The 26,041-nt window shown below is 40.1% G+C and overlaps 2 protein-coding genes across 2 annotated transcripts; both read right to left on the bottom strand.

Moving 5' to 3' along the window:
• Nucleotides 1-1,580: 1,580 nt before the first annotated feature.
• Nucleotides 1,581-15,439, bottom strand: LOC147335480 (protein mono-ADP-ribosyltransferase PARP14-like). Its single transcript, XM_086287505.1, has 14 exons — nucleotides 15,219-15,439; nucleotides 15,001-15,125; nucleotides 11,830-13,344; nucleotides 11,509-11,745; nucleotides 11,047-11,271; nucleotides 10,842-10,896; nucleotides 10,534-10,680; nucleotides 9,793-9,855; nucleotides 9,532-9,708; nucleotides 9,224-9,400; nucleotides 8,498-9,112; nucleotides 7,292-7,428; nucleotides 2,444-2,624; nucleotides 1,581-2,001 (listed from the first exon to the last, which is right to left on the bottom strand). Exons 1-14 carry the CDS (start codon nucleotides 15,388-15,390, stop codon nucleotides 1,709-1,711), a joined length of 4,119 nt encoding a protein of 1,372 aa, XP_086143631.1. The 5' UTR covers nucleotides 15,391-15,439; the 3' UTR covers nucleotides 1,581-1,708.
• Nucleotides 15,440-18,672: 3,233 nt separating this feature from the next.
• On the bottom strand, nucleotides 18,673-25,428 carry LOC147335479 (uncharacterized). Its single transcript, XM_086279469.1, has 7 exons — nucleotides 25,254-25,428; nucleotides 22,165-23,238; nucleotides 22,022-22,073; nucleotides 20,906-21,454; nucleotides 20,307-20,443; nucleotides 20,043-20,223; nucleotides 18,673-19,593 (listed from the first exon to the last, which is right to left on the bottom strand). The coding sequence occupies exons 2-7, from the start codon at nucleotides 23,173-23,175 to the stop codon at nucleotides 19,310-19,312; spliced, it is 2,214 nt and encodes a 737-aa protein (XP_086135595.1). The 5' UTR covers nucleotides 23,176-23,238; nucleotides 25,254-25,428; the 3' UTR covers nucleotides 18,673-19,309.
• Nucleotides 25,429-26,041: the final 613 nt, after the last annotated feature.

Genomic DNA, 26,041 nt, shown 5'->3' with positions numbered 1-26,041 from the left:
GTATCCTTCGTGGCCCACCATATCCCAGAATTCATAGCGCGGCCCAGCCCAGCTACTTAGTTTTAATATTACTCTTATTACGCTTTCTGGGTCACAAAATAAACTTTTAATATATTTTCAGGCGAGAATGTAGCTGTGTAGTCTTCAAATATCTGCTCGGTTTATCAAGACATCGCATATTTGCAAAAGTGCTCCGACGTTGTTGGAGACGTCTGTTACCCACCAGCTCGATAGCCAGCCGGGAGCTCGAGGGTCACTAGAGCCGTCGAGAACGGCACATCATTTTCAGATCACCGCAGTCTTTCGCTACTCAGGTAAAACGTAATATATAAGTCACTTAGATTACCTAAAAATGTTACTGTTTGGCTTTTTCAGTGTTTTATTTGTTTGTGAGTAAATCGGTTTGGCTGAGATTAAAGTTATTAGATTAGATTAGATTAAATAAAACTTTATTAATCCCTCGGGTGGGTTCCTCCTTAGTTTTCACACAGCTGAAACGAAGAAAACTGAATAAACAGAAGTGTGAGATGGTCAAGAATTTACTCCAGTGCCCTGTTATATTTTAGATAGCAAGGAGCAGACGGCTGAGTTTATTAAACTCCACCGAGACAGCAGTGACGCAAATCTGAAGGCTAGACCATCCAATTTCACAGCCGTTTACTTCCAGCCTACCCGACCTTCTAAAGACCCGGCCCACATAGACCGCAATGGCCGGGTCCTCGGGAGGATGCAGCCTATGGTTTTGGGCACGCCATCTTTTTAGCTCTGATGTGTGCATCAGTGTAATCGGTATACCAGGAAATTGTGCATTGACAAAATTTCTTGTTTGATTGGAATGCAAAGTGCGTTTAAATGCGTTATTTTTTTTTCAAATTAATTAATCGCAATTAACAAGGAACTGACCTGCCAGCCCATTGTTCCTTCATTGGTGGTAGTTTCAGTCATTATGCAAATGCACTGTTTATAAGGGTTGGGGAAACCTGCAGTCAGCTGAGACTGAAGAAGTCACTTGGATGCGTGACGAAACGTTTCTCCCACTAAAAATGCTACATCCAAATGAACAGAATCAACTTTTTGGGATTTACTTACCTGGATGATTGAGATGTTTGCATAATGCGACCAAAATTCAATTAAAATTATACAGTTTCTATTTGAATGTTGATCACCCACCTCCTCTAATTTTTCTTTGTACTAAAAAGGACCAGACAAGCATACAGTAAATCTTGTGAAGATGTAAGATACAAATATCAATCAAATAAAAGATTAAAAACTGCATAATTGTGTGACATGCCTTTAGTGTGTATGTATGTACGTGTCATATTTCTTCATATTTCATATACTTCATATATAAGCAGCTTCTGTTGGCATAATTCTTACAGCTTTCAGAACTAGATTATGATAAGATATCCTTTAACACTTAAGAAATAAACTCGTGCTTGCATTAAATATAATTGCTTGTAGTATGAAAAGTGCATTGTCTTCTTGTAAGAGAAACCTACCACATAGGTACCCAACAGGGAAATTTAGTTTTGTGTGCAAAACTTCTTAAATATTTAGTGTAAACTATGATAAAGTTTCTGGGTCCTTTACAAATGTAACTTTTCCACACACTTCCAGTTACTACATAAATCTTTATGTAGTTAGAAATATAACTTTAATATTGTTCTTTTTGGACCTTCATATTTCCACAGTAGAAAATACTTTTCCCTTAATCTCCTTTGAATGTGATGAGGTAGTCGGGGTATGCTTGGTTGTCATGGAACACAATATACATGGCAGGGTTATCAATTTTGTCCACTGCGCTATCGAAGCGGTTGTGAGGCTGCTGGCTGTTTCGGAGTGGAAGCACCTTCATGGTAGCTTGGCCCTGAGTGAAGACGCCTGTGAGGACTCGGGCGACGAACATTAACCGAGAACCATCAGCAGCTGGCTTGGAGTAGGTGGGCTGGGCTGAGTAGCTGGCGTTTACAGCAAAGTAGGTCCCATGACCGTATGCAGTTGCTGAATGTAGGAAGAAAAAAAAGGAATTAGTAATAGGTTATCATATGAGGCGACTTTTGTTGTGATTTGGTGCTATATAAATAAAATTGAATTGAATTGATTTGAATTGATAAAACATGGTGACTTCCAACATATATTACGTAAGTATTGTAAGTCTTGCATTTAATATCCTAAGAGTCCTGTTTGTGTCTATAAATGATGGTTAAATACAACCACATTCAAGACCATAAAATACTTGAAGCAGTCTGCAAATGATCAATCTGTCACCATGTAATGGTGGACCAATATAGACACAATGTCAGAGTGATCAGAGCGGTAAAGACTTACATGTATATGTAAAACCCTGGTGTATAGGAGGTAATAATTTCTAAGACAAAGTCAACATTAGTGATTCGTTTTGAAGCAACAGAAAAATGTTGTCTTGTTCAGTAACAATTATCACCGTTTTGTCCAGCAAAACTCCTGTTGAATCCAGTTGTCATGATGGAGTGGCAGTTTTCCTGGGTCGTCCCGTGGTACAGAGGTTTCTCCGCTGCTCCTCCCTCGTGTGCGTTCTTATCAGAAATGTGCTTCTTCTGGGCTTCATAGGCGCGCCGCAGGTGAACGTTCTGCAAACGTTCAATCTGACAAGAGAGACCGAAGCCAAAGGATCAAAGAGATGCCAAACAAAGCAGTGTGGATATTAATTACATCTGATGGCTTAGTTCATGTCTTTATGGTGGTAACCATAAACTGAGGCATGTGTTTCAGGTATGAGAAGTTTAGATTACAGCAGTTAATAATTAATGACTTTCGTACTGCAAAACTAAAAACTTTAGAAACTTAAAAATTAAAAACACTTTAGAAACATGATATTTCTCAGGTAGGGAGTTTGAATTTTTCATAGCATTTCTGAGCAAATATATTGACATCGGTTCAATGGACCACAGAGATATGGTGGCCGGAAACTGCAAATATCCAACATAGATAGATAAATTGATTGATAAAATAAAATATAATGTATTTATTTTTTTAATGTGGCAATTAATTTGTTGACAGAATGTGACTGATTTCTGTTTTCTTTAATTTCCTGTATTTCTCTTTTTTCATTTTGATTTTAATATATAAATTTACTAAATAAATTAATTAAATCCAATCATGTTTTACGTGTGGACACAAAAGGATCAAAATCACTTTTATTGTTTTTATGTGCAGGTACACTGGTATAGACCCTGCGAGTTAAATTCTTGTGTGCAAGCTTCACAAGCAACAGATGTGTGCAAAATACAATAACATAAGAACCAAGAGAATTATAAGAATGGGAATCTGAGAATTATAAGAATAAATATATGTACAAATATAAGAATGTATGCGCATTACTCAATATGTATACCAAATATGTATGTATACATATATGTGTGTGTGTGTCTGTGTGTGTGTATACATATATATAAAATTAAATAAAGTAAAATATACAAAATTTACAGAGGTTAGTAGGAAATTCAAATTCAAATTTTATTTGTCACGTACACAGTCATACACAGTACGATATGTAGTGAAATGCTTGGACAACTGCTCGTGACCTAAAGAGAACAAAAAAGGAAAAGGCTATGAATAAGATAGGAAATAAATATGAAAAATTAAAAAGGGTAAATTTAACTAGGAAGGAATAAAATATAAATTAAGGTTAAAAATGAAATAACTGTACAACACAAATTAGAATGAAGGGTAAATTTAACTGGGAAGAATAAGATAAAGATAAATATATAAATTAAAGTTGAAAATAAAATAACTGTACAACAAAATACACAATATAGAACTATATAAGAATGTATGAAGAAATCTAAATATAAATAAATATATACACAATAACAGCAGCTGTACAAGTATTAACCGGAAATGAAGAATATAGTGACCAGTGTTGTGCAAAAAAAAACAATGTGTGCAAAAACAATGTCCAGAAAGTCCAGTGTGTGTGTAAGAACCATATGTGTGGGTCAGTACTGTGTGGTGGTGTGATTGAGAGACCGTATCGCCTGCGGGAAGAAGCTCCTCCTCAGTCTCTCTGTGTTGGTCTTCAGGGAGCGGAATCGCTTTCCTGACCTCAACAGAGAGAACAGTCTGTTGTTGGGATGGCTGAGGTCCTTCACGATCTTCCTGGCCTTGGTCCAGCACCGCCTGCTGTAGATTGAGTGCAGGTCAGGGAGCTCGGAGCGGATGGTGCGCTCAGCTGACCGCACAACCCTCTGTAGAGCTCGTCTGTCCTGCATGGTGCTGTTCCCGAACCAGGTTAAGATGTTTCCCGCCAGGATGCTCTCTATGGTGCACGAGTAAAAGTTCCTGAGCACCTTGGAGGGCAGTTGGAAGTCTCTCAAGCGTCTGAGGTGGTAGAGACGCTGACGGGCCTTTTTCACCACGGTGTTGATGTGACAGGACCATGACAGGTCCTGCGTGATGTGAACTCCGAGGTATTTGAAGCTGTCCACTCTCTCCACTGGGCACTCGTTGATGACGGGGGTCTGGTAGTTCCTCTCCTGCTTAGTGCTGAAGTCCACTATCAGCTCCTTTGTCTTACTGACGTTTAGAAGGAGGTTGTTCCTCTGGCACCAGTTCTCCAGATTCCTAATCTCCTTCAGGTAGGCCGTCTCGTTGTTATCAGAGATCAGGCCCACCACGACGGTGTCGTCAGCAAACTTGATGATGGTGGTGGAGCTGGTAGTGGCCACACAGTCATATGTGTACAAAGAGTACAGCAGGGGGCTCAGAACACACCCCTGGGGGGCTCCAGTGCTGAGAGTGGTGGAGGCTGAGACATGTCCGCCCATCCTTACTGCCTGTGGTCTGCCAGTTAGGAAGTTGGAGATCCACTGACACATAGATGAGCTGAGTCCCAGATGCTCCAGCTTGGTGGTGAGTGTGGAGGGAATTATGGTGTTAAATGCAGAGCTGTAGTCTATGAAGAGCATTTTAACATAATTCCCCCTTCTAGTGTCCAAGTGAGTGAGTGATGTGTGGAGGAGATGAGAGATGGCATCGTCTGTGGAACGATTTGGACGGTAAGCGAACTGTAGTGGGTCCAGTGTGTCTGGTAGTGAAGAAATGATGAAGTCTCTGACCAGGTGTTCAAAGCACTTCATCACTACTGAGGTGAGGGCTACAGGGCGATAGTCATTGAGAGAAGCAGGGTGGGGTTTCTTCGGGACAGGAACAATGATGGACTCTTTGAAGCATGTGGGGATCACCGACTGAGATAAAGAGATGTTGAATATCTCAGTGAACACAGGAGCTAGCTGGTATGCGCAGTCTCTTAGGATACGACCTGGGATGCCGTTTGGTCCTGCTGCTTTCCTGGTGTTCACTCTCTTGAAGGCTCTCCTTACTTCATGCTCGGAGACGAGCACGTTTCCGGTGCTGGCAGTATTTTCCTGTCTGCAGCCGTTAGCGCCGCTAACACTAGCATCGTTGGAGTCCTTAGCTGCAGCCTCGAAGCGAGCATAGAAAGTGTTCAGCTCGTCTGCCAGAGTCACGGCCGCGTTCGTCATACCGGTTGTTGGTGCTTTATAGTCTGTTATTGTCCTTAGTCCCCGCCACAGGCTCCTAGAGTCACTCTGTTGGAGTTGTGACTCTAGTTTCCTCCCGTAGCGCTGCTTCGCCTCTTTCACCGCCCTCCGCACGTTATATGACGCGGCTTTGTACGGGTCCATGTCCCCCGTCATGAGTCCCGTGTTGTAGGCAGCGGTGCGGGATCTCAGAGCGTCGCGGATGGTTTTATCCACCCACGGCTTCTGGTTGGGAAACGTTGTGATAGTCTTTGTCTCCACGGTATCATCCGCTAGTTTCCCGATGAATCCCACAACCGCTTCCGTAAACACGTTGACGTCATCGTCGGAGCTGTTTCTGAACATGCCCCAGTCTGCGTCATCGAGTGCGTCCTGTAACGCGGCCACCGATTGATCCGTCCAGCGCGCGACCTTCCTCTGAACCGGAACTTCCTGTTTCAGCCTTTGTTTGTATTTTGGCATGAGGAAGATGGCGGCGTGATCAGATTTGCCAAACGGGGGGCGGGATTGTGCCTTGTAGCCGTCCTTGACCGTAGTGTAGCAGTGGTCCAGTGTCCTTTCACCCCTGGTGGGGCAGGTGATGTGTTGATAAAAGTTCGGCGCTGCGCGTTTGAGGTTGGCGCTATTAAAGTCCCCCGTCACAATAAGCGCAGCGTCCCGGTGTTGTGTCTGGTGCTGTGTGAGTGCCTCATGCAGCTCGCATAAGGCGGTGACCGTGTCCGCTTGTGGTGGAATATAAACGGCACTTACAATGACCGATGTAAATTCCCGAGGTAGATAAAAAGGACGACACATGATGGACAGTAGTTCCAGATTTGTGTGCAGGAGCGTGTGAGAGGAACAACGTTCGCACTGTTGCACCGAGTCCCGTGTCCTGTCCATGCGGTGAACCGAGAAGAACTCGGCCGGCTGGATGGCGTGGTCCGGCACCGCTGGGTTCAGCCATGTCTCGGTGAAGCAGAGGAGATTGCAGTCCCGAATGTCTCTCTGGAACTTTATCCTGGCCCTGAGGTCGTCAAGCTTGTTCTCCAGTGACTGGACGTTGGCGAGCAGGATGCTAGGCAGAGGTGTGCGGTGTGCACGAGCTCTCAGCCTGTTCCTGACGCCGGCTCGCTTCCCTCTAGGCCGCCGCCGCTTCCCTTTGTTCTCCCTCGAGATCTCACTCGGCCAGCTCGGATCCGGAGTTAAAAACTTCGAATTGTGAGTACATTGTATACCAATAGAAACAAAAGTGTCACTGTCATACCTAATGTACCCAATGGTGATGATTTTGCCGATTTAGAAACGCTGAAAACTAACTTAAAAAACAAAGACAAAGAAAAAGTGGTCGGAGCAGTCGTGACGGCAGCCGACCTCACCGGCGCCATCTTTATTTGAGAGCAGGTATGTGATGATGCTGCAGTTGCCCCGGGTTACAGGACATTCTTTCTTCATATAGGAAAAAGAAATTCCAATGGAAAAATATTTTTACCATTTTTAGATTAAAAAAAAAGAAATACCTTTTTGTTACACCTTTTATATTACCAAAAAATGTAAATAATGACCACATGCACTGCTGATATAAAGTCTGGTGCACTTAATACAATCCCTGAATGTTAACATGTATCATGATAGCTGACCAGTTAAGCAGACCACATTACAGTCAGTAATGCTCACCAGTTTGCACTGTAATGCCACAATCAACTTTTTCAGCTTGTATGCATGTACTTGTGTATGTATGTACTTGTACTTGTGCAGGAAAAGCCACCCACCTTCATCACAGTTTTGGGGACAGTTCGTTTGAAAGCCTCCTTTACTGTGTGATACTCTGCAGAAGAAGTCTCCAGAGAAACCACCTTCATAGTCTCATTGGCAGCCATGGGGTCCCAGTACAGAGGGAAAGTAAAGTCTGAAAAAGACAACATGTTTGTTATATTTTATTAAGTCAGGTAATGTAGTATACACAAGAGAAGACACAGAAGAAACTGTTTTGTTTTGTTGTTGTTGTTTTTTTTTTTGTAGGATGGCGCATGAAAAGAACAAAAACAGAACTTGTAAGTTTAGGCTTAGACACAGGGTTTTGGCTTCTGTGGGACACTTAAGTATTTCTCTAACTGTGTATTCTTGTTTGTCCTTGTTTTTTTCTCCTGTTCCAAAGTTTTTTCGGTTCATTGTGTGTTTTGGTTTTGGCATTGGACTTAGCTTAGCTCCTTAGTCTTTTGAATTTCCTGTTTTCTGTGACTTTAGTGCTTGCTTTCTTTAACTGATGATAAGTTTGTTAAAGCCCTTTTCTATTCCGATTCTGTTCCTTCAGCTGTGTCTCTATGTTTATCTTCTGTCTCTCTGTCACACTTTCATGTTGTGAGTCTGTCATCTTTTACTTCCTGTTTTACTTTGGTGGTATTTCGTCTCTTGCGCTTCGTGTCCAGTTCTTTCCTCTGTCTCATCAATCTTCCCTTGCCCTTTGTTGTGTTCTCTCTCAGCTCTTTTCCTCTGTGCCTTGTGTTTTCTAAGAAGTTGAAAAAGTATTTTTTCTCCTCTGTTTCTTTGTATTTTTAAGAGCTTAGCAATAAAGCTGTCATTGACTTTTACACATTGCATAGATGTTTTAAAATTGGGATTTGGTTCAGTCCAGCCACATATCAGTCTTAACACTGTTTGCTATATTGGTGCCCTTCTGACACCAATCTAACACTGCTTTGCAATGCAATTTGAAATCAGCAGATAAGGAGAGACTTTAATATTTCTGATATTGAAATTTTGACATTTCCTGTTTCAAAACTGTTTACTGTTACTGTCATTCCTCATAGTGACTTTTGCAACTATTTTTACAAGTACATTTTTTAATACTTTTTTAGTAGAATTATTTCTTTCAAAACCTTAACATTTGTTTATTGAAGTTTATATTACTCTCAAGCATCAAACTCCAGTATCAGTCAGGCTCATTTTTGTAACATCTCTGAGAACTATCTACTCACCTGGAAGATTCTCAAGTCGTTTCAGCTTTGTCGTCTGTCTGCTCAGTGGTCGTGTGGCCACCATTGCCTGTACATCAACCTCCCATATAAGTCCCTGTGCATCTGTTATTCCTTCTGTTAATTCGTTTTTTTCCAATTGGTGATTAGCTGATTTGGGAAGTCTTTCCCAGTTACCATTATTTGCCAGGATGCACCAAACCACTTTGTTGTAAACATCCTCCTCCTCCCTCACTCTCACCTCTCTAGTGAGGGTCATGTACTGACACTGACTCATTTTCTGCATCACCCAGGTGACCCCGTCTTTTAGCCCGCTCACTGTTAGGGCGCCAGACTGATCAGTTTGCATGAATAGACCTTCAGACTCCACCAGATCCTTCAGCTCCATCATGTCATCCCGGTTGAGGAGTTCCAGTTCCTCCTTTGAGAAGGTTTTACTGGAGCACTGTGTCTGATATTGATGCTTCAACTTTTCCATGGCATCGTCAATGTCCGTTCTGGAAAGACCCAGAAATGTGAAGACAGACTGCTGACTTGTGGAGCTGATTTGGAGACTGCTGAGGTATGCACTCACACTAGGAGCAGACTGTTGTTGCTGTTGTTGTTCTTGAAATGACACTGGAAGGTGGATCAAACAAATAAGTAAAATAATTTTTAATCTGCTTTTATTTTAAAAATCACTACACTAAATAACCACACAAGATGGCACTTTGTGAATATTTCTGTCACCTCTGTTGATGACAGCTGGGGAATACATCTGCATCGCTTCCTCTTTAAAAGCCAAGAAGACATCGATCTTAATCAGGACGAGGCGGATATCGGTGAGGCTGTTCATAGATGATGTAGAAGACTTGATCCCTTGAAGAATAGTTCCTGCCACAACAGCAGGGTCCAACTCACCAGCACCTGGAAAAACACCACTTGCATTTAGGGGTGCGTGTGTGTGTGTGTGTGTGTGTGTGTGTGTGTGTGTGTGTGTGTGTGTGTGTGTGTGTGTAGCACAATAAATTCTTAGAATGCCAAAAAAAAATACTTACCAGCACAAATGGCCGGAATTGCCACAGAGCTGTATTTATACCATTCACAATAGTAAATGATATCACACACAAGTTGTTCAATAAGGGCTTCATCTCTTTGTCCACATACATGAAAAATAGCTTTACAGGGGAAGTTTCCAGACTGGGTCACATAAATTTCTCCTCGGTCCACTTTTGCTGCACAGAAAGTGACACAGGAAGCATGAGTGAGAGTCAGATAAGTAAGATAAGAAGATAAATAGCTGCTTCTCTTTTTCTCACCTGCTTTCAGTTCAGTTTCCACCTGTGGTCCAGCTACAGTTAAGATGTCTTTGCATACCCCATCTTAGAAGGAGAAGAAAAAGAATAAAAAATTAATGAATACATAAATCTGGACCTAGTAACAACCTTAGATGTATTTTTTACATTAGTTTCATTGCAATCATTCAAATAGCTGTGGACAAATCTCAATCAATTTCAACTACTCTAAGACAGATGCATGCAGTGTAATATCAGACATTCTACCCATTTGATTTCTTAGTTTTGATTCCTCTGACAGTGACTCAAGCCACATGATCTGTTTCTATTTCACAATCAATCTACAAGTATTTATAGGAAATGCTGCTGAATTTGCCTGATCTGCACTTGGACAAAAAATGTGAAACTACAACCATGATAGGTACGAGATATAAAATACAAAATGTAAACTAGTAGTTAGTTTTGCAGCCACATGCACATTAAATGTAAAGTATAAGTAACTGACTAATTACTTACATTGTGGGACCATGACTACTTGTGCTCATTTCATGATGTGCCAGTTCATAAGTATATGCCAAATGAAAACTTCAATCTTCAAAGATTACATTCAAATATACATCCCCATTTCTGAGCAAATATTCATAAATAGCTGTCTGCCTTTGGCATCCACAGAGAGCTATGCTACCATTGTGGTTAAAAATAACTTTACAGTTACAGGGTGAACATCCTGCTCACTACGCCTTCCTGCCTTTGTGTTTCACCTACCAAGGTTAAAATTTTGGAAGTCTGTTGTGTTCACCACAGCATCTGTAGTCTCATTAGTGATGTCACCAAACACCACATGTAGTTTAACTCCACTTTCCAGTATCATGACAATGTCATCTAGGTCACTGGTGAGGGACCTGAAGATTGCTGAGATGAAGAACACCACACATTAGATTTTGTCTGAAATTTATTCTGATACTGAGGGTGCTGATGAAGATGGTAAAATATGACACTGGCTGAATGGTTTTTATCTGCTCACTATGCATTAATGTCACATACTGAAGACAGTATGAGTAGTGCTAGTTTACCTTGGCCTCCCTGGTTCATATTTAAGCTGAGCTGTTTGTAGACATCGTGGTAGCACTGTAGATAAAAACACAGAATAACACGATAAAGAATTGATGCATGGTCAGAACAGCCCTGTTTTTGTTTTTAAAAGTGCTTTATAAATTAAGTGATATAGTATGATATGCATGTTACATGTGAGATCAGGACATATTGATTGACACTGACCGCCTCAGAATCAGGGTAGCCAGGTTTAATCACAATGTGGATGTTTGTAAGAGATCCAGAAGATGCAGATAATCCAAACTGCTGAATGATGTCGGTCAACACTTGAATAGCTTCTCTCAGCGGGTATTGTAAAACAATTCCTGGCCCAATGATTGGAATGGCCACTGAACCCAAATTCAGCTGTGCACAGAGCTCCAGACACCTCTTCAGACCGTTACCAAGAGCCTGCAAATCAAAAGTTATATATTTTTAAACTATGATACAGTTAGATTTCATTCTATAAGTTTGTGACATATAACATCAAGTTATTCCAAACTACTATACACAGACTATACACAGAAATGGTACTTTATTTAATTTCATGAAACTTTACCAATCCCAAAGGAAATTCATTCATGTACTTCTAAAGGTAAATGAATTTGATCTTTTCCATCACTATAAGTATTATGTCCTCAATTTTACCTGAACACTCTTTCCTCTTACTCCGTCCCAAGGCAAGCACTCAATGAAGAAAATCTTGGAGCAGCCCAGAGATGGAGGTGCATCAACCAGCTGAACATCACCAGGGGCGAGGGCACAACTGGCTAAGACTGAATCAAACTTTAACTTTAATATATTCCCAGCTTTGGCCAACAAACTGTTGCCAATATTTGTAGAAGTCAGCTGCTTGTTGAGCATGGGGACCACCAGAACATCCGCCTGCAGAAATAATATTGAATAACATGAATGTTGATATTTTATTTTGGGATTATGGGAAATAGAATTGAATGGAAATAATCAAACCTGTTCATTTTCTAAACTGCTGAGTTTGATCTTCAGGTTTGTTCTGTTGATTGCAGAGTTTCCAACGGTGCTGTACATGCTGCTGCTGTAGCTGAGAGATCTAGGTGTGTCGCTGAGTCTGCTGGTGTTTCGTGGTCTTTGCACGTTTGGGGTGGCTGCAGTTTGTTTATCTCGGATAATGACGTGACAGGAACCCTCTATCAGCTCTTTAGTCACTTTACCCTCTTCCTGGAAGTACTGCTGAGCCCCTGGTCCATCTAGAGTCAAAGTGTCTACTACAACACTGTCTAGAGTTGATGTTAGGGCCTCCTTGGCCTCCTGAACATGACATCGAGGACCAGACACAAACACACAAGGATTTGGAAAATGTGAGGCTTGTAAGGTCACCTTGGTCTGCTTCATGCCAATCAAGTCTAAGATTTTATTAAAACAGTAGACAGTGTCATGATGAAGCAGATTGATGGTTTCTTGAGTTGAAACTTGATTCAACTGGAAGTCATGAAGAACTTCATTGAGCTTGGCCACATTTTCACTGTAGCCCACCAGTTGGACGTTGGTTGTTGAGGTTCCCCTGGCGCCTGGCATGTAGCTGATGTCCACTCTGAACTCTCTACTGTTTGCCTCGTTCTTGGCTTTCGTCAGAATTTCTTTCAACCTGTTGAGATCTATTGCACCCTGCAGCTGTACAGTGGTCACTTTAAAGTCTCTCATTACTGCTGCCTCGGCCTCATTCAGAGCATCAGAGGACAAACTGGACAGAACCAGATCTGCACCCACCTCAAAGAAAACAGGGTTTCTGAACCTTTGCTGGAAGCGAGTTTGGTATTTTGGGATGGCATCACTGGTCTTCATGAAGGTTAGCAGAGCTGTAGGGAACTTAACGCTCTTCTCCTTTATGTTCTTAATTAGTTCAACCAGTTTTGCAGCTCCTGACTGCACCTCTTTGTCAGGGCCCTCCAAAGTGATCATGGCACTACCTCTGATGATTGTAACCTCTGGACAATTAGCACGCATTTCTCGATTGAAGTCTTCTTCTATGAGCTTGAACTTCTTCTCCACAATTGGCACTTCCTTTTTGGTGGGTAGGCTTTTTTCCAGAATTGCAATCTTCTCCTTCATGGCATCAACCTCTCCTACAACCACAGCATAGCCACTCTCTGTGTAAACTTTGATATCATCTGTCTTAAAGGCTGAGTCCTGCAGTACCATTTTCATCTGTTTTGGCTCAAGTACATGAAAACAGTTGTAGGTCTCGGTGAGCTGAACGAAGACCTGATCCACCTGATACTCCCATTTCTCTGCAGCACCACCAAAACCTCCTCCTGGACCCTTGTCAACCTCCCCTCTAACCAAAACCTCCTCTTCATCAAAATTTAGCTCCACTGTGCAGCCGATTGACGACAGTTGTTTTTCAAAAAATTTGTATGCTTTACAGTTGTCTCTCAGGAAAAACATCAGGAAAACATCTATCCTGAAAGTCTTCTCAAGACCCTTTATGTTTGGGTTTGTTGAGGTCTAAAAGACGGAAAGAAATCAAACAAATCTGTGAGTTTATGCTATAAGATATGCTACTTATTGTGTACCACATAGGTCTGGGCAGTAAGTCAAAAATGAATCATAACCCTCTTTCAAAACCTCTAATTGACGTTATCTTTGCCATGTCATGTATTTTATTTCTTTTCTCTTTATACTTATTAATACTTCACCCATTATGTACTATCTCTGCTATGTCCAGTCTGTGGCATGACAACCATCATAGAGGAAACTTGAAACGCCGAGCCCAATGCCCAATTGACTTTAGTAAACACAACATCAATCAAAAAGAAGAAAACTATGAGAAAATACCAAAAATATCTCAGCTTTAGTGGTTCAGCATATTTACAGCACAAACCTAGTTTGTGTGTCATTGCGTTCAATTAATCATGATTTTTATTTAAAGTCATATCGCACAGCCCTAGCACCTCAACATCCATCCAACATCCAAACACCATTTTAATCACCACCTCTTAAAAAAAGACAAGTATAAGTATTTGTTTCCTAAATAAACTCGTTTCACAAAAAACTGGATTTCACAGCAGTTGCCAGTGGTACAGATTCATACAGTCCTATGTAGATAAAACAGATTGACATTAACATTAATATTTCTGTTAATATGTTTTTGTTTTTCTTTGTTATGTCTGACTATGACACTGTCTTATAACAGAAATACACCACAACCCTGTTTCTAAAACAATTAGGCTATTGTGTACAATGTAAATGAAAGCAGAATGAAATAATTTGTGAATCATTTAAAACATGATGTTTTTTGTTTTGTTTTGTTTTTTATCTGTGTGCTAGTTTAGTGGCCAGACTGCTTCGAGCTGATAGGAAAGAAAAAGTAACTCAAATGACAACTCATTACAATCAAAAACTAACAGCAAAGATATAAAGCAGTACTGAAGTCTTACTTGGTACTATCAAGGTGAAAGTAAAGTGTCCCATGAGTGTATCACCATCTTGCTTGTTGTCACCCATGTTCTGAAAAGCATTATCTTTGATGGTATGGAGGTGGAGTGACATACATGGCATGGGTTACTTACTTGTCTACAAAGGCTTTAATGCAAAAGCATGCTGTGCTATCCACATGATGTATTTTTCAGGGAAGGGCTTCCTTATTTAAACACTAAACTACACTTATATTTTAAACTTTGTATCAAAAGTGAGACTCATAAGTTAAAGAAGCCTGAGAACTGTCAGCCACTGAAAACATCTGAGGCATAATAATAACGATGAATAACAAAGATGGCACAGCAAAAGTGGAGCAAACATATACTTCCAAAACTAAAGTGGCTGGTGTGTCTATTGCCCAAATGTTGTAAGAAGAGGAAGTGATACATCACTGATATTCTTCTAAAACAACAAACACATTCTGTAAATTTGTCCTTGACATCGAATTTAATGATCGTGTAGTTTTTAAAAGAGAGAGTTTTACTATTTAGAATGTATTCTTTGCAGTACTTGCAATGTGTTTTAACTATTTTACAATCATCTGTTTTTGTCAATATTGTCCTCAGCGGTCCAACTTTCCCTGGAGGCTAACTCCTCTAAAACTGGTTTCGCAACATTATCCGGCTCTGACGCTGAGTTTTTACTGTAACCAAAAGTCATGTTTGAAAGAGCAGTAAACTGTACCAGTGATTGGCTTGGCGTTGGCTGGTCAGAGGTCTGTTGCGAATTTGTCCTGCTCACGGTCAGCCGCACTTCTCCACTCGGAAGAGTGATGGTGTGAAACTTCCTCTGCAAAACTCTCTCTTGATCTGTAAAACATCCATAAACAGAGTCACTGAAACAGCCTGCAATTAAACACAAATCCCCCAAAAAAATATTTTACAAATAATCGACTGTCCTACCTTCTTTTTCCTTGAAACAGATTTTATAAACGCTTCCTCCGAGTTTTTCTACATTTCCGCAGTCGCCACCCCCGGAGTCTCGCCTTTTCTGAAAGTATCTCCTCACTTTCTCCTTCTCTCTGTCTGTAAAGTCAGTGGCTTCAAAAAACAGTGGATACGGATATTCATCCATTTTATCTGCAATTCTACACTAACACGAGAACTTTCAGCCCGTCTAAAACTTGGTTGTACCGCTCTGTGAGTGCCTGTTTTTGTTTCACTTTCACTTTTCAAGTATCGCATCCTCATACTTAAACTCATACACCCAGCAATGCAAAAAGTCCGCATTTAATTTTCAGGGGCTTTTCAGCTCACCTACCTACTCTGCAGGTACTTTACAGGGTGTTTCAGCTGTCAGAGTATAACTCTAAATCATATTTATGTCTTAACATGGTTTTGGGAAAGACATTTTACCAGTAATTATGTGAGCTCTGTCATTAACTCAAGCTTTAAAACATCAAAGAGAATTCTACAGATATGGCTTTTACCAGAGGTGGGACCAAGTCATTGTTTTGCAAGTCTCAAGTAAGTCTCAAGTCTTTATCCTCAAGTCTCAAGTCAAGTCTCAAGTAATGTCAGGCAAGTCAGAGTCGAGTCTCAAGTCACTGGTGTAAAAGTCCGAGTCAAGTCACAAGTCTGAAACTTTGAATTTCAAGTCCTTTCGAGTCTTTAAAAAAAAAAAACAACGAAAAAATAATGTTGCAGTTATATGCTAAATGTAAATATTAGACCATGTAATTTTAAAATCTGTGTTTTTCTCAACACATGACAAAATAGTTAACTTAGAAAATATACACAAATTGTGAAATTGCACCTCTTTAAAATGCAGCTCAATTAAACCTAGCTCCAAGAATAATTTTCACCGACAGTTCTGAGATAAGCTGCATGTCATTCTTGGATGCGGTTGTAGGACCGGCTTTAAAATCGCATGACAAAAATATCATACATATTAAAAAAACTGTATCACCAACGTAGCCTGGACAACATTTGCTAGTTAGATGAAGTCAGCTATCTCATCTTAGCATATTTATATGCATATTTATAATCATACGGTTCTTGGAGTGAGCGCATACGATCATGAAGTTTAGTAACTTCAGGTCACTGCAACAAGCCCAGGTACAGTTTACCGACGGATGGGTGCAGGACCTTGAAATGCACCGTGTAGAAAGTAAAGACCATCGTACGTATCATAAGTTTACCAGTCTCACAAATCGTCGTCATAAATACACATTCGTTAACCGTTTATTAATAGGACCTTTGAGCTCAACGGTAATTAATTAGTAGTGGAAATAATTTCTGGTAGCATCACAGAAATGTAGCAGTGACAATAATACTGTATGCTGTAATCGTACTGGGCAATTAGTGATACAAAAAACCTGTTTTATCCTGTGAATAAAAGTATATGTTTTTGTCAATGTACCATAATAACAGAGGCGAAACACAATATTGTGTCAGGACAATTCACTATTTATGCACAATAAATAAAGGAGCATAGCGCGACAATTTCTGTTCAGCGCCAGACTTGCTTGTAACCTATATCACCAGTTATGTTATGAAAATGACGTATTAACTACTAAAAAACACTGACCTTTGTGTAAATGCTTGGAGCAGACTAACCTGTGAGCTGGAGGGTTCTGGGACGTTATATTTGACCTTTGAATGGCTGCAATCCAGGCCACCCGTCGCCTCTTTGTTACTTCGGAAACATGGCTTGAACAATTTCTCTTCAACGACGTAATCCGATAACAACCGATCTCTTTACCCGTCGGCTTCCCATGGCTGTCATGCGACCGGCTATTGCAGTTAATAATACAACAGCTTCTTGTGTTTCTTTTTATCGCTGTATAACTGATTTTAATTGAAAGCCTGCGTGCGCTAGTACCGCTTGCCACGAGTTCCCAGAATCCTTTGCGGTTCTACCCGTGAATGACGTCACATTTTCAATCTCTATATAATATGCATGTTAAATTTTGTATTTGGGGTAAAATATCAAGTCTTTTCAAGTAAACCGGTTCAAGTCCAATTCAAGTCCCAAGTCATTGGTGTAAAAGTCCAAGTCAAGTCACAAGTCTTAGAACATTTTTTCAAGTCAAGTCTAAAGTCATAAAATTAATGACTCGAGTCTGACTCGAGTCCAAGTCATGTGACTCGAGTCCACACCTCTGGCTTTTACTAAGAAGGAGGTAAATAAGCTCAGGAGATTTGTGGCAGTGACTGATTCATGTGATGAGGTCCTTTATGGGCAGATGTCATGCAGTGAACAATAGCATACATTACATTGATTCTTTAAACAAGGGTGTAGGAGCCATTTTTGGGTTAATACCTTATGTGGCCGCTAGAGGTCACCTTTTTCTGTTTTGTTCATGTAAAGGTATTTAAGGTAGACGCACGTAATCGGCGTCAGGTGTGTCATTAATTGTAAGAAGGCAAACAGTTTGAGACCGCTGCGCTGTTATGTTAAGATGATATGGGAATAAAGACCAAAAAGGACACGATAAGAAGTACTGGAGTTATTGGACTGTTTACTTAATTCATATGTACCAGTGACATCGCGTCACCCCCGTTAACGACCACCTCAGTCGCTTCAACCGTAGGCTTAGCCTCTACAATTAGAGAAGTGGCATCAGTTTGTTAAGATCAAATTGCTGAACAAATTATATAAATATGTTAGATTTTTCATTCTCAAAGAGTTTATTTTAAGAGCAAACAGTATATGTAAAAATTCACAGGGCAAAAAAAGCATTGTTGATTTAATACATTTTAAAAACACTTAAATTTTCATAAAGCTACAGCTACTAAACAAACTCCAAATCTTTTATTATTCACTGCTGAGGAAATTAAACATCTTTCACTTTAGTGTGAAACACTACAGTTACTTTTGTGCTCATTTTGGTAAGTCATCAGTTACAGATTTGTCTTGGTCTTCCACAGTGTTCTTCCACATTCTCACATGTAGCTTCAAGTGGTAATCTACAAATATCTAAAGCTCAGAATCCAAACTTTAGAGTCCAATTGAAGTTAGCTTAGTTTATTATGCATGAACAAATAATGACACAGTTTTTCAACATATGGTTTGAATAACATTATTGAAATGCTCATATTTTAGATGTAAATTAACAGAAAGACCAGAGACCTGACATAAATTATAATTTGAACTGTCTCGACATCAACAGTGATCTGTGCCTCTTTAAATATGTCCTTCCCATTCAAAGGTGCTTCAGCAGGCCCGCCTACAAGGGCTGGGAAAATCCAGACTGCGCTGTGGCAGAAGTAGTAACACAAAGTTACACTTGGCCTGTCTTGAGCAGCCAGTTTTCTTTAAATTTAAGTTCAGGAATTTAAGCACAGAGACTTTTGAAGATGGATTTATTTGCTATTTAATGTTGTGTGGTTGAGCGACTAATTACTTCTCCAGTTTTTCCACAGAGTGACTATTTCATTGGCTGTTCAGTTAATAGTGAGTTGTATAAGAAGATAATAAGAATAACAATAAGAAGATTCCTTTTATCAGAAGAGTCAAAATGTTGTTCAACACAAAACAGCAGCCATGTTGCAAAGCAAGCTGCTGTCTGCACTCACTGTTTAATTTAATTCAATTCAGTTCAGTTCAATTCAATTCAATTCAGTTTTATTCATATATAACACCAAATCACAAAGGTCGACACTTCACATCGTAAAATAAAGACAATAATAATGCAGATATAAAGAAAAACACACAAACATCAGACAAGTGCTATGAGCAAGTGCTGACAATGCTGACCGAGAGTGGGAAGGAAAAACTAAAGCGTAACTAAAGGAGGATTGAGGGTTATCTGCACTAAACATATGCTTTACCAAAAATTGAGGTTTTAAGCCTAATCTTAACCCACACTATTTTAAATATCCCAAGAACCAAAAGTAAGCCTGCAGTCTGAGAGCAAAGTGCTCTATAGAGGTGATACGGTACTATGAGGTCTTTAACATAAGATGGGGCCTGACTATTCAAGTTACTGATGGTAATGCTGTGTTGAAAATGTATTAGCTGTATAGGAAATGTTCCCCATGATGAAGCACTAACAGAAGGTAATGAGGTAATCTGGATATGCCTGGTTATCATTGAAAATAATAAACATGCTTGGATTTGCTATTTGGTCCACCAAACAATCATAACGGTCATCGGGCTGATTGCTGCGAGGCGGAGGCACCTTCATGCTGCTGTTGCCCTGAGTGTAAACACCAGTGAGGACTCGGGCCACAAATACTCTCTGAGAACCATCAGCAGCTGGCATTGAATAGCCGGGGTTGGCTGAATAGCTGCCATTGACAGCAAAGTAGGTCCCCTGACCAAATAAGGTTGCTGAAAACAGAAAATAAAAGAGAGACATTTAAAGTTTTGGAATTATCAGACATTTATATCACTTCTCAGGTTAGATGTCTTTTTTACGTTTGAAAAATTCAAAGATCTTGTTAGGTGGTTTAAAAAACACAACACAATCCTCTGAAAATGGTCAGGTACAAGGACTGTAAATTTGTGAAAAAGCAAATGTCTGGAAAACAACCCTAAATATTACAAGAAAAAATGGCTGCTTGGAAGCAAAATATAAAAACATGAAGGGTAGGTCAAAACATTTGCAGAGCACTGTAATGTTCTGTATTAGAAAATAAAAAAAGAATATCAACAAAATAAAGCAACAGTGACATCAAATGTTATAACATTATTATAGGATATTTTCTATGCACTGGTGTTCTATAAACAGAATCAGGTGATCATACTGATTAAAGTTGATTGGATCAAAGGATAATTACCATGTTTCCCAGAAAAACTCCTGTTGAATCCATTTCTTATGATGGACTCACAGCTGTCCTGACTCGTCCCGTGATATAGAAGCCTTTCACGTGCTCCCCCTTCCTGTCTGTTCTTTTCAGAAAGCTTCTTCTTTTGCACTTCGTAGCTTTGCCGCAAATGGACATTCTGCAAGCGTTCAATCTAACACAAAAGAACAAAATGTTCAGCTGTTCAAGTTTCCTGTTCAACACAGTTAACTTAGATTTCTGGTAAAAACCACCCACTTTCAATATATTCTTCTGAACTGTTTGCGTGAAGGCCGCCTTTACTTTGAGGTACTCTGAAGAGGAAGGCTCCAATGCAACCACTTTTAGATTTTCACCACTAGCCATATTGTCCCAGTACAAAGGAAGAGTAAAGTCTGGAAAAAGTTAGACCAGTTAACCAAAGAAGATTAAAAAAAAATGTTTCTAAAATTATTGTTTCCAAAGACAAACAAATCAAGACAAAATCCATACTGAAACTGTCATAAATCCTGAGTGCAGCGCAATCAGACATAATCTCACAGAGGGCTTCCAGAAAAGGTAAAAAACGAAGGCGTATATTTTGTGCACTACATAAACTGACCATATGGAGTAACAAAGGGCTTGCTTTGCTCACATGAACACTTTTTAAAATAGTGATCGGGGAAATTAAGATGAACTTTAAAAATAAAGAAATGCATAGACAAAAGGAAATCATGATTAAAAATATGTCAAGGAGCTCTAGCTCAGATCATAAATCCCATTAAAGTATTTTATCACCACTCTAATGTTTGTAAGTCTTTTGACATTTAAGATGTGCTAATTAGGACTCGACAGCTTTTCCAGACCACTCTTCTCACCTGAGTGATTCTCCAGTCGTTTTAGCTTGGTTTTTCTAGCTAACCGACTTCTGGCTTCCATCTTCTGCAGATCCACGCTCCACATGTTTCCGTGTGTGTCCACTATCTCTTTCTTGATATCATGCTCTAGGTTATAATTATCTGTTTTGGGGAGCCTTTCCCAGCTACCATCATATCCCAGGATGCACCACGCCACACAATGGTACAAATTATCCTCCTCCCTAACTCTGACTTCTCTCCGTAGACGAGCAGCAGCGTGAAGCATCTGTATCAGCTCGGTGACCCCATCTTTTAACCCGCTGACTACCAAGCCTCCATCTCCACTCTGGTCCTGCTGTACATGCAAACCCTGGGCCTCCACTAGCTTCTGTAGATCCTTTATTTCATCCTGGGTGAAGTCTGCCAACTCCTCCTTTGTCATTTTTTTTGTGGAGCAGTGAGCCTGGTACAAATCTTTTACCTTCTTCATTGCATCATGGACACTCTTTTTACCAAGGCCCAGGAACAGGAAGATGGACCGCTGATGAGTAGTACAGAGGACACTTAGGTCTGTGTTAAAACAAGTCAAGCACTGATAGGTTATAAAAACACATCAACAGGATTCTGATAAACAGGAACTTGATGTTAACATTCATCAAACTACTTGTGTTACAACAAAAGGAAACATCTGTATTATTTGGTGTTTAAATAAAACATCTACTGCAAAAATATAACTGAATAGTCTTCATGAACTTGTCCTTGAATAGTTCCCCTTTTCAATTGCATCTATGCATTTTAAGAGTTTTATGCTGGCCTGTTTGTATACCTCCCTCATTTTTAACTCCTAGCCCGTTTTTGAACTTTGTATTTGTCCCTTTTTGTTAGTCTCATGTATAATTTCTAAATAAAAAGCTATACTCAAGCAAACTTGGACTGCCTCTTTGTTCTGCTGTTAGGTCAACTGGCTCTTTTAGTCAGTATGTTTTGCTGATAGCACTTTGCATCTTTATTTTGACTGTTGAGCTCCTGCAGATTACAGTATTTATACTTTTACTTATCTAAATAACCTTTATGCTTCCATTTGTTTTGTGCTTTACATCTACCTTAGTTTACTTAACTCAATAGCTGTTGGTATACCTTGGTTTTCCCGTTTCATGCTCAAGTTGTTTTTGTAGGAGGCACCGTAAACCTGCAAATACAAATGCATGCAGTAAACACCATCTTTTTATGACATGTGTTGTTATCGAACTGTTAATAGAATAAAATAGAAATAATCTAACCTGTTGAACCAAACTGCTAACATCAACATATGGGATTGTTGTGGTATCCAGAGTCCTCATGGACCTTCCAGTAATCAAAGTTTGGGGTGTGATAGTAAGTGACTTGCTGGCATATGCTTTTGTGCTCACATTTGGGGTGACTACAGTTTGCTTTTCTTGGATGATGACACAACAGGAGTCCTCTACCAGCTCTTTACTCACTTTACCCTGAGTCTTGAAGTACCGCTGAGCCCCTGCTCCATCCAGACCCAAAGTTTCTATTGTCAGACTGGTTAGAGCTGACGTTAGGGCCTGTTTGGCCTCCTGAACCTGGCATCGGGGTCCAGATAGAGACACATGTGGATTTGGAACATGTGAGGCTCTTAAAGGAACCTTGGTCTGTTTCATGCCAGTCAGGTCTAAGATTTTATGAAAACAGTCAACCATTTCAGGATGAAGCAGAGAGATTTTTTCTTTAGTTGTAACTTGATTCAACTGGAAGTCGTGAAGAACATCAGTGAGCTTGCTCACATTTTCACTGTAGCCCACCAGTCTTACTTTGGTTGTGGCAGATCCATTAGATCCTGGGACAAAGCTGATATCCACTTTGAGCTCATGAACGTTCTCTTTGTTCTTGGCTTTCATCAGGACTTCTTTCATCCTGTCAAGATCTGGAGATACCGCTGCATTTCCCTGCAGCTTCACAATCTCCACACTCAGATCGTTCACCACAGCTGCCAGAGCCTCATCCAGGTCAGCAGAGGACAAACTGGACAGAACCAGATCTGATCCCACTTCTATGAAAACAGGATGTCTAAAGTTTTGAAAGAGAGTCTGGTACTTGGAGATGGCACGGCTGGATTTGATAAAAGTCCTCAAATCTGCTGGGAGCTTGACTCTCTTTTTTGATATTTGCCTTATTAGTTCCTCAAGTTTAGTAGCTCCTAGCTGCTCCTCCTCGTCACTGCTTTCCAAGAACATTGTGTTCCTTTTCCCTCCCATGATTGAAGCCTCTGGCCAATGAGTGCACATGACTCAGTGAAACTCTTCTTCCAGTTTGAACTGCTTCTCCTTCAAGAAATCTTTAGTAAAAATCTGGTGGAAAAAAAGTACTGGATTTCAGAAATGTAATGTACAAAGAATAAATTTACATTTCTGTAAATCTGTCAAGTGCTATCTAGTCAAAATGAACATCCATTGGTTTTAATTTTGAACTCCAGTATGAACACAAATCCCCCAACCTGAGGATCACCACAACACAACCCAACAGAGCTACACCTTAGTTCACAGATTCACTTTGTCTAGGCTTTATTTCTGAGATTTCACACAACCCAGGATTCAAATCATGAATACATAATGGGCTTGGATTTACATCATTTTGAATGAAATGTGCTCTATTTGGAAGCAGCAGGGCCCCCTCCCCTTTCGACAGGTTGTGTGTGAGACTTTAAATCATTAAACTGTAAAATATACATTTTAAATTGTTATTGATCTCTTTACCCCTGGTCCTAAAGTGTGTATTTATTTTCTTACTCTTCTTATATTTGTTGTTTGTTTACTTGCACTGCTGTAACTGGAGCCTTGTGGTCTTGTCTCTCTACTGGACTGTATGTAGCGGAGATGACAATAAAGTTTACTTTGACTTCAGCAGCGAGCAGGCGCACCGAGGGCTCTCGCACTCGCGTATAGAATTTCGAAAAAACATCGGTGCAAATTATAAGTCTGTATCATAATGTCTGGTGTTTTCGTGTTTGTTGTTTTGTTTTTATTTTATTTTGCGAGTTGGTTATTAGATGCTGCTCCCGCATCCCCGCCCTCTCCTCCCTGTGCCGCAAGCAGCAGGCGCACCTCGCAAACAGAGGGCGCCCTTACTCCCAGCAAATGGGCGATAGAAAACCGATCGGTGCCTATGACATTCCCAATATGCGCTGGCTGATATCGGGGCAGCGTGAGTACGAGCAATTTTTTTTTTTTTTTTTTTTTTTTTTGCCGATGCCCGTGAATCCGCCCCCCACCACGATGCCGCACCGGACAACCGTCCGTGTGCTGAATGTGCTGTTATTATGTGTGTAAATTATTTTTAAATATATCAGCATACATTACAAAATTTAAAGGTCGGTGTTACATTGTTGGTTACCGGTGGCTGATGGTTGACGTGAGGATTTAATATTTTGAAGAAAATTAGTCTGACAGTTACTTTGATCAGGCTCTTTACACGGAAGTGTGTTTGGTTTTACACTTTATAAAGGAAGTGCAAAACCAAACAACCCTCCCCTTTTGTAGAGCGGAAACAAGTCCAAGTTAAAGCTAGACTGAAACTGCAAAGCATTTTGCTGACTGTGGTACTGGCAGTGACTGGTTATAACCACAAATCATGAAATACCATGAACTTTATCTTCTGTTTGTTTTTCTGTCTTTGGATGTGGACGATCCCTTTACCTTCACTTTACATTCACCTTTATTGGGCCACCCTTCTTAATCTTTAAATTCTGGTGTTTTCAGTCTCATTGCCACAGGTGTATAAAATCAAGCGCCTAGCCATGAAGTCTGCCTTTACAAACATTTTTGAAAGAAATTGTTCTTGTGTCATTGTAAAAAGGACATGGAAGTGAGCATGGCGTTGTGACAGGATGTCACCACGGCAACAGGTTAGTTTATGAAATAACCTGCTGGGATGGTGTCTATCCAACCCAGCAGGATAGACCCGTTTCCCAAATGTAGTTTTTATCCGGTGGGGGAACTACCAGAAAGAAACGCAAGTGTAGCCATAGTAAAACCTTGGGAACTACTACTTTGTTTTTGTTATTGCATGGTGTAGATATGGAAGTGACAAAGAATGATTGTAAGTAGATCATAAATGAGCTATGTTTATTGTTATTCATTGAGGTAATTAGAGAAATTACATAAAAATAGAATATATTTATCCTTCACATGATGCCTAATCTCTTACATTTACTTTGTGAAAGAAAGTTTCTACTCTTTTTACTGACCTCTCAGCATTAGTTTCATGTCTGACACTGTCCCCCATAAACATGACCCAGATTGTTTGTTGGCTAGTTCAGACAGAGTTTTTACACATAACACAATTTAAGCACACTGGGATTCCTTACCTTCTTTTCCACTAATTCCATATTCAAATCCCTCAGAAGGCCAACTTCTTATTTTGATGTTTTCTCTCCCTTTGATCTGATTATAAAGTACAATAATGGCATTTTACCTACAATACCTACAATATCTACAATATGTTTTATACAAGTCCTCTATATCTTACGTCTCCATAGACCACATTCCTGAGAAAGCATTAATCTCCCAGGGTTTTTTTTTCTGTTTCGCTTTCCTGTAAGTCCCTGTAACCTCCATTGGAATGTCACAATCACAGACACACCTAGATATGAAAATAGGTCACTGTGTTTCATATGGTGAATTTCCTTGTTTGTCCTGCTGGGATGGTAACATTTAGGGAACTTGCTAGAGTAGAAGTATCTTTATTACGAGCAATGCTGGAGCGGGTACTGTTTTTAACTTGTCTGTCTGTCACGGACCCGGCTCTGGAGGACTCGGGGTCCGTGAGCAGTGGTTATTATTATTATTATTATTATTATTATTATTATTATTATTATTATTATTATTATCATTATTATTATTATTATTATTTGGGGTCTGTGTCGTCTACTGTTCTGTCCACGTTTGTATGTAGAGTGTGTGTGCGTGTGTCTGCTTCTCTCTCTCTCCCCCTGGTCCTCGGGGCTGTTTACGGAAGTGCGCACCGTGGGAAAGGCGTGACCTGGCGACTGTCGTCATCGGGAGTACCGATGTAGACAGAGGTATTTAACCGGGACTCGCGGCGACAGTCGACGTGGGATTATTACTCCTGACTGGTATAGTCTGTGTGAGACGT

The sequence above is a fragment of the Aulonocara sp. 'chitande type north' Nkhata Bay genome, linkage group LG3 (assembly GCF_057382095.1).
Source record: "Aulonocara sp. 'chitande type north' Nkhata Bay isolate Kocher_YH1m ecotype deep benthic linkage group LG3, A_spYH_male_GT1.1, whole genome shotgun sequence".
NCBI lineage: Eukaryota > Metazoa > Chordata > Actinopteri > Cichliformes > Cichlidae > Aulonocara > Aulonocara sp. 'chitande type north' Nkhata Bay.
Note: the sequence above shows the minus strand (reverse complement) of the source record. Positions and strands in the feature narration are given on the sequence as shown.

What these genes read in the sequence shown, in the direction of transcription:
- LOC147335480 (XM_086287505.1), bottom strand. Translation starts at nt 15,390, where the DNA reads ATGGATGAATATCCGTATCCACTGTTTTTTGAAGCCACTGACTTTACA. An exon ending in CAACGCCAAGCCAATCACTG is followed by an intron (nt 13,345 to 15,000) that starts GTACAGTTTACT and finishes TCCGTCTTTTAG; the next exon opens with ACCTCAACAAACCCAAACAT. An exon ending in TAAGAGGAAAGAGTGTTCAG is followed by an intron (nt 11,272 to 11,508) that starts GTAAAATTGAGG and finishes TTTGATTTGCAG; the next exon opens with GCTCTTGGTAACGGTCTGAA.
- LOC147335479 (XM_086279469.1), bottom strand. Translation starts at nt 23,175, where the DNA reads ATGTGCACTCATTGGCCAGAGGCTTCAATCATGGGAGGGAAAAGGAAC. An exon ending in TTAGCAGTTTGGTTCAACAG is followed by an intron (nt 22,074 to 22,164) that starts GTTAGATTATTT and finishes TTGTATTTGCAG; the next exon opens with GTTTACGGTGCCTCCTACAA. An exon ending in ACGACTGGAGAATCACTCAG is followed by an intron (nt 20,444 to 20,905) that starts GTGAGAAGAGTG and finishes AACTTTTTCCAG; the next exon opens with ACTTTACTCTTCCTTTGTAC.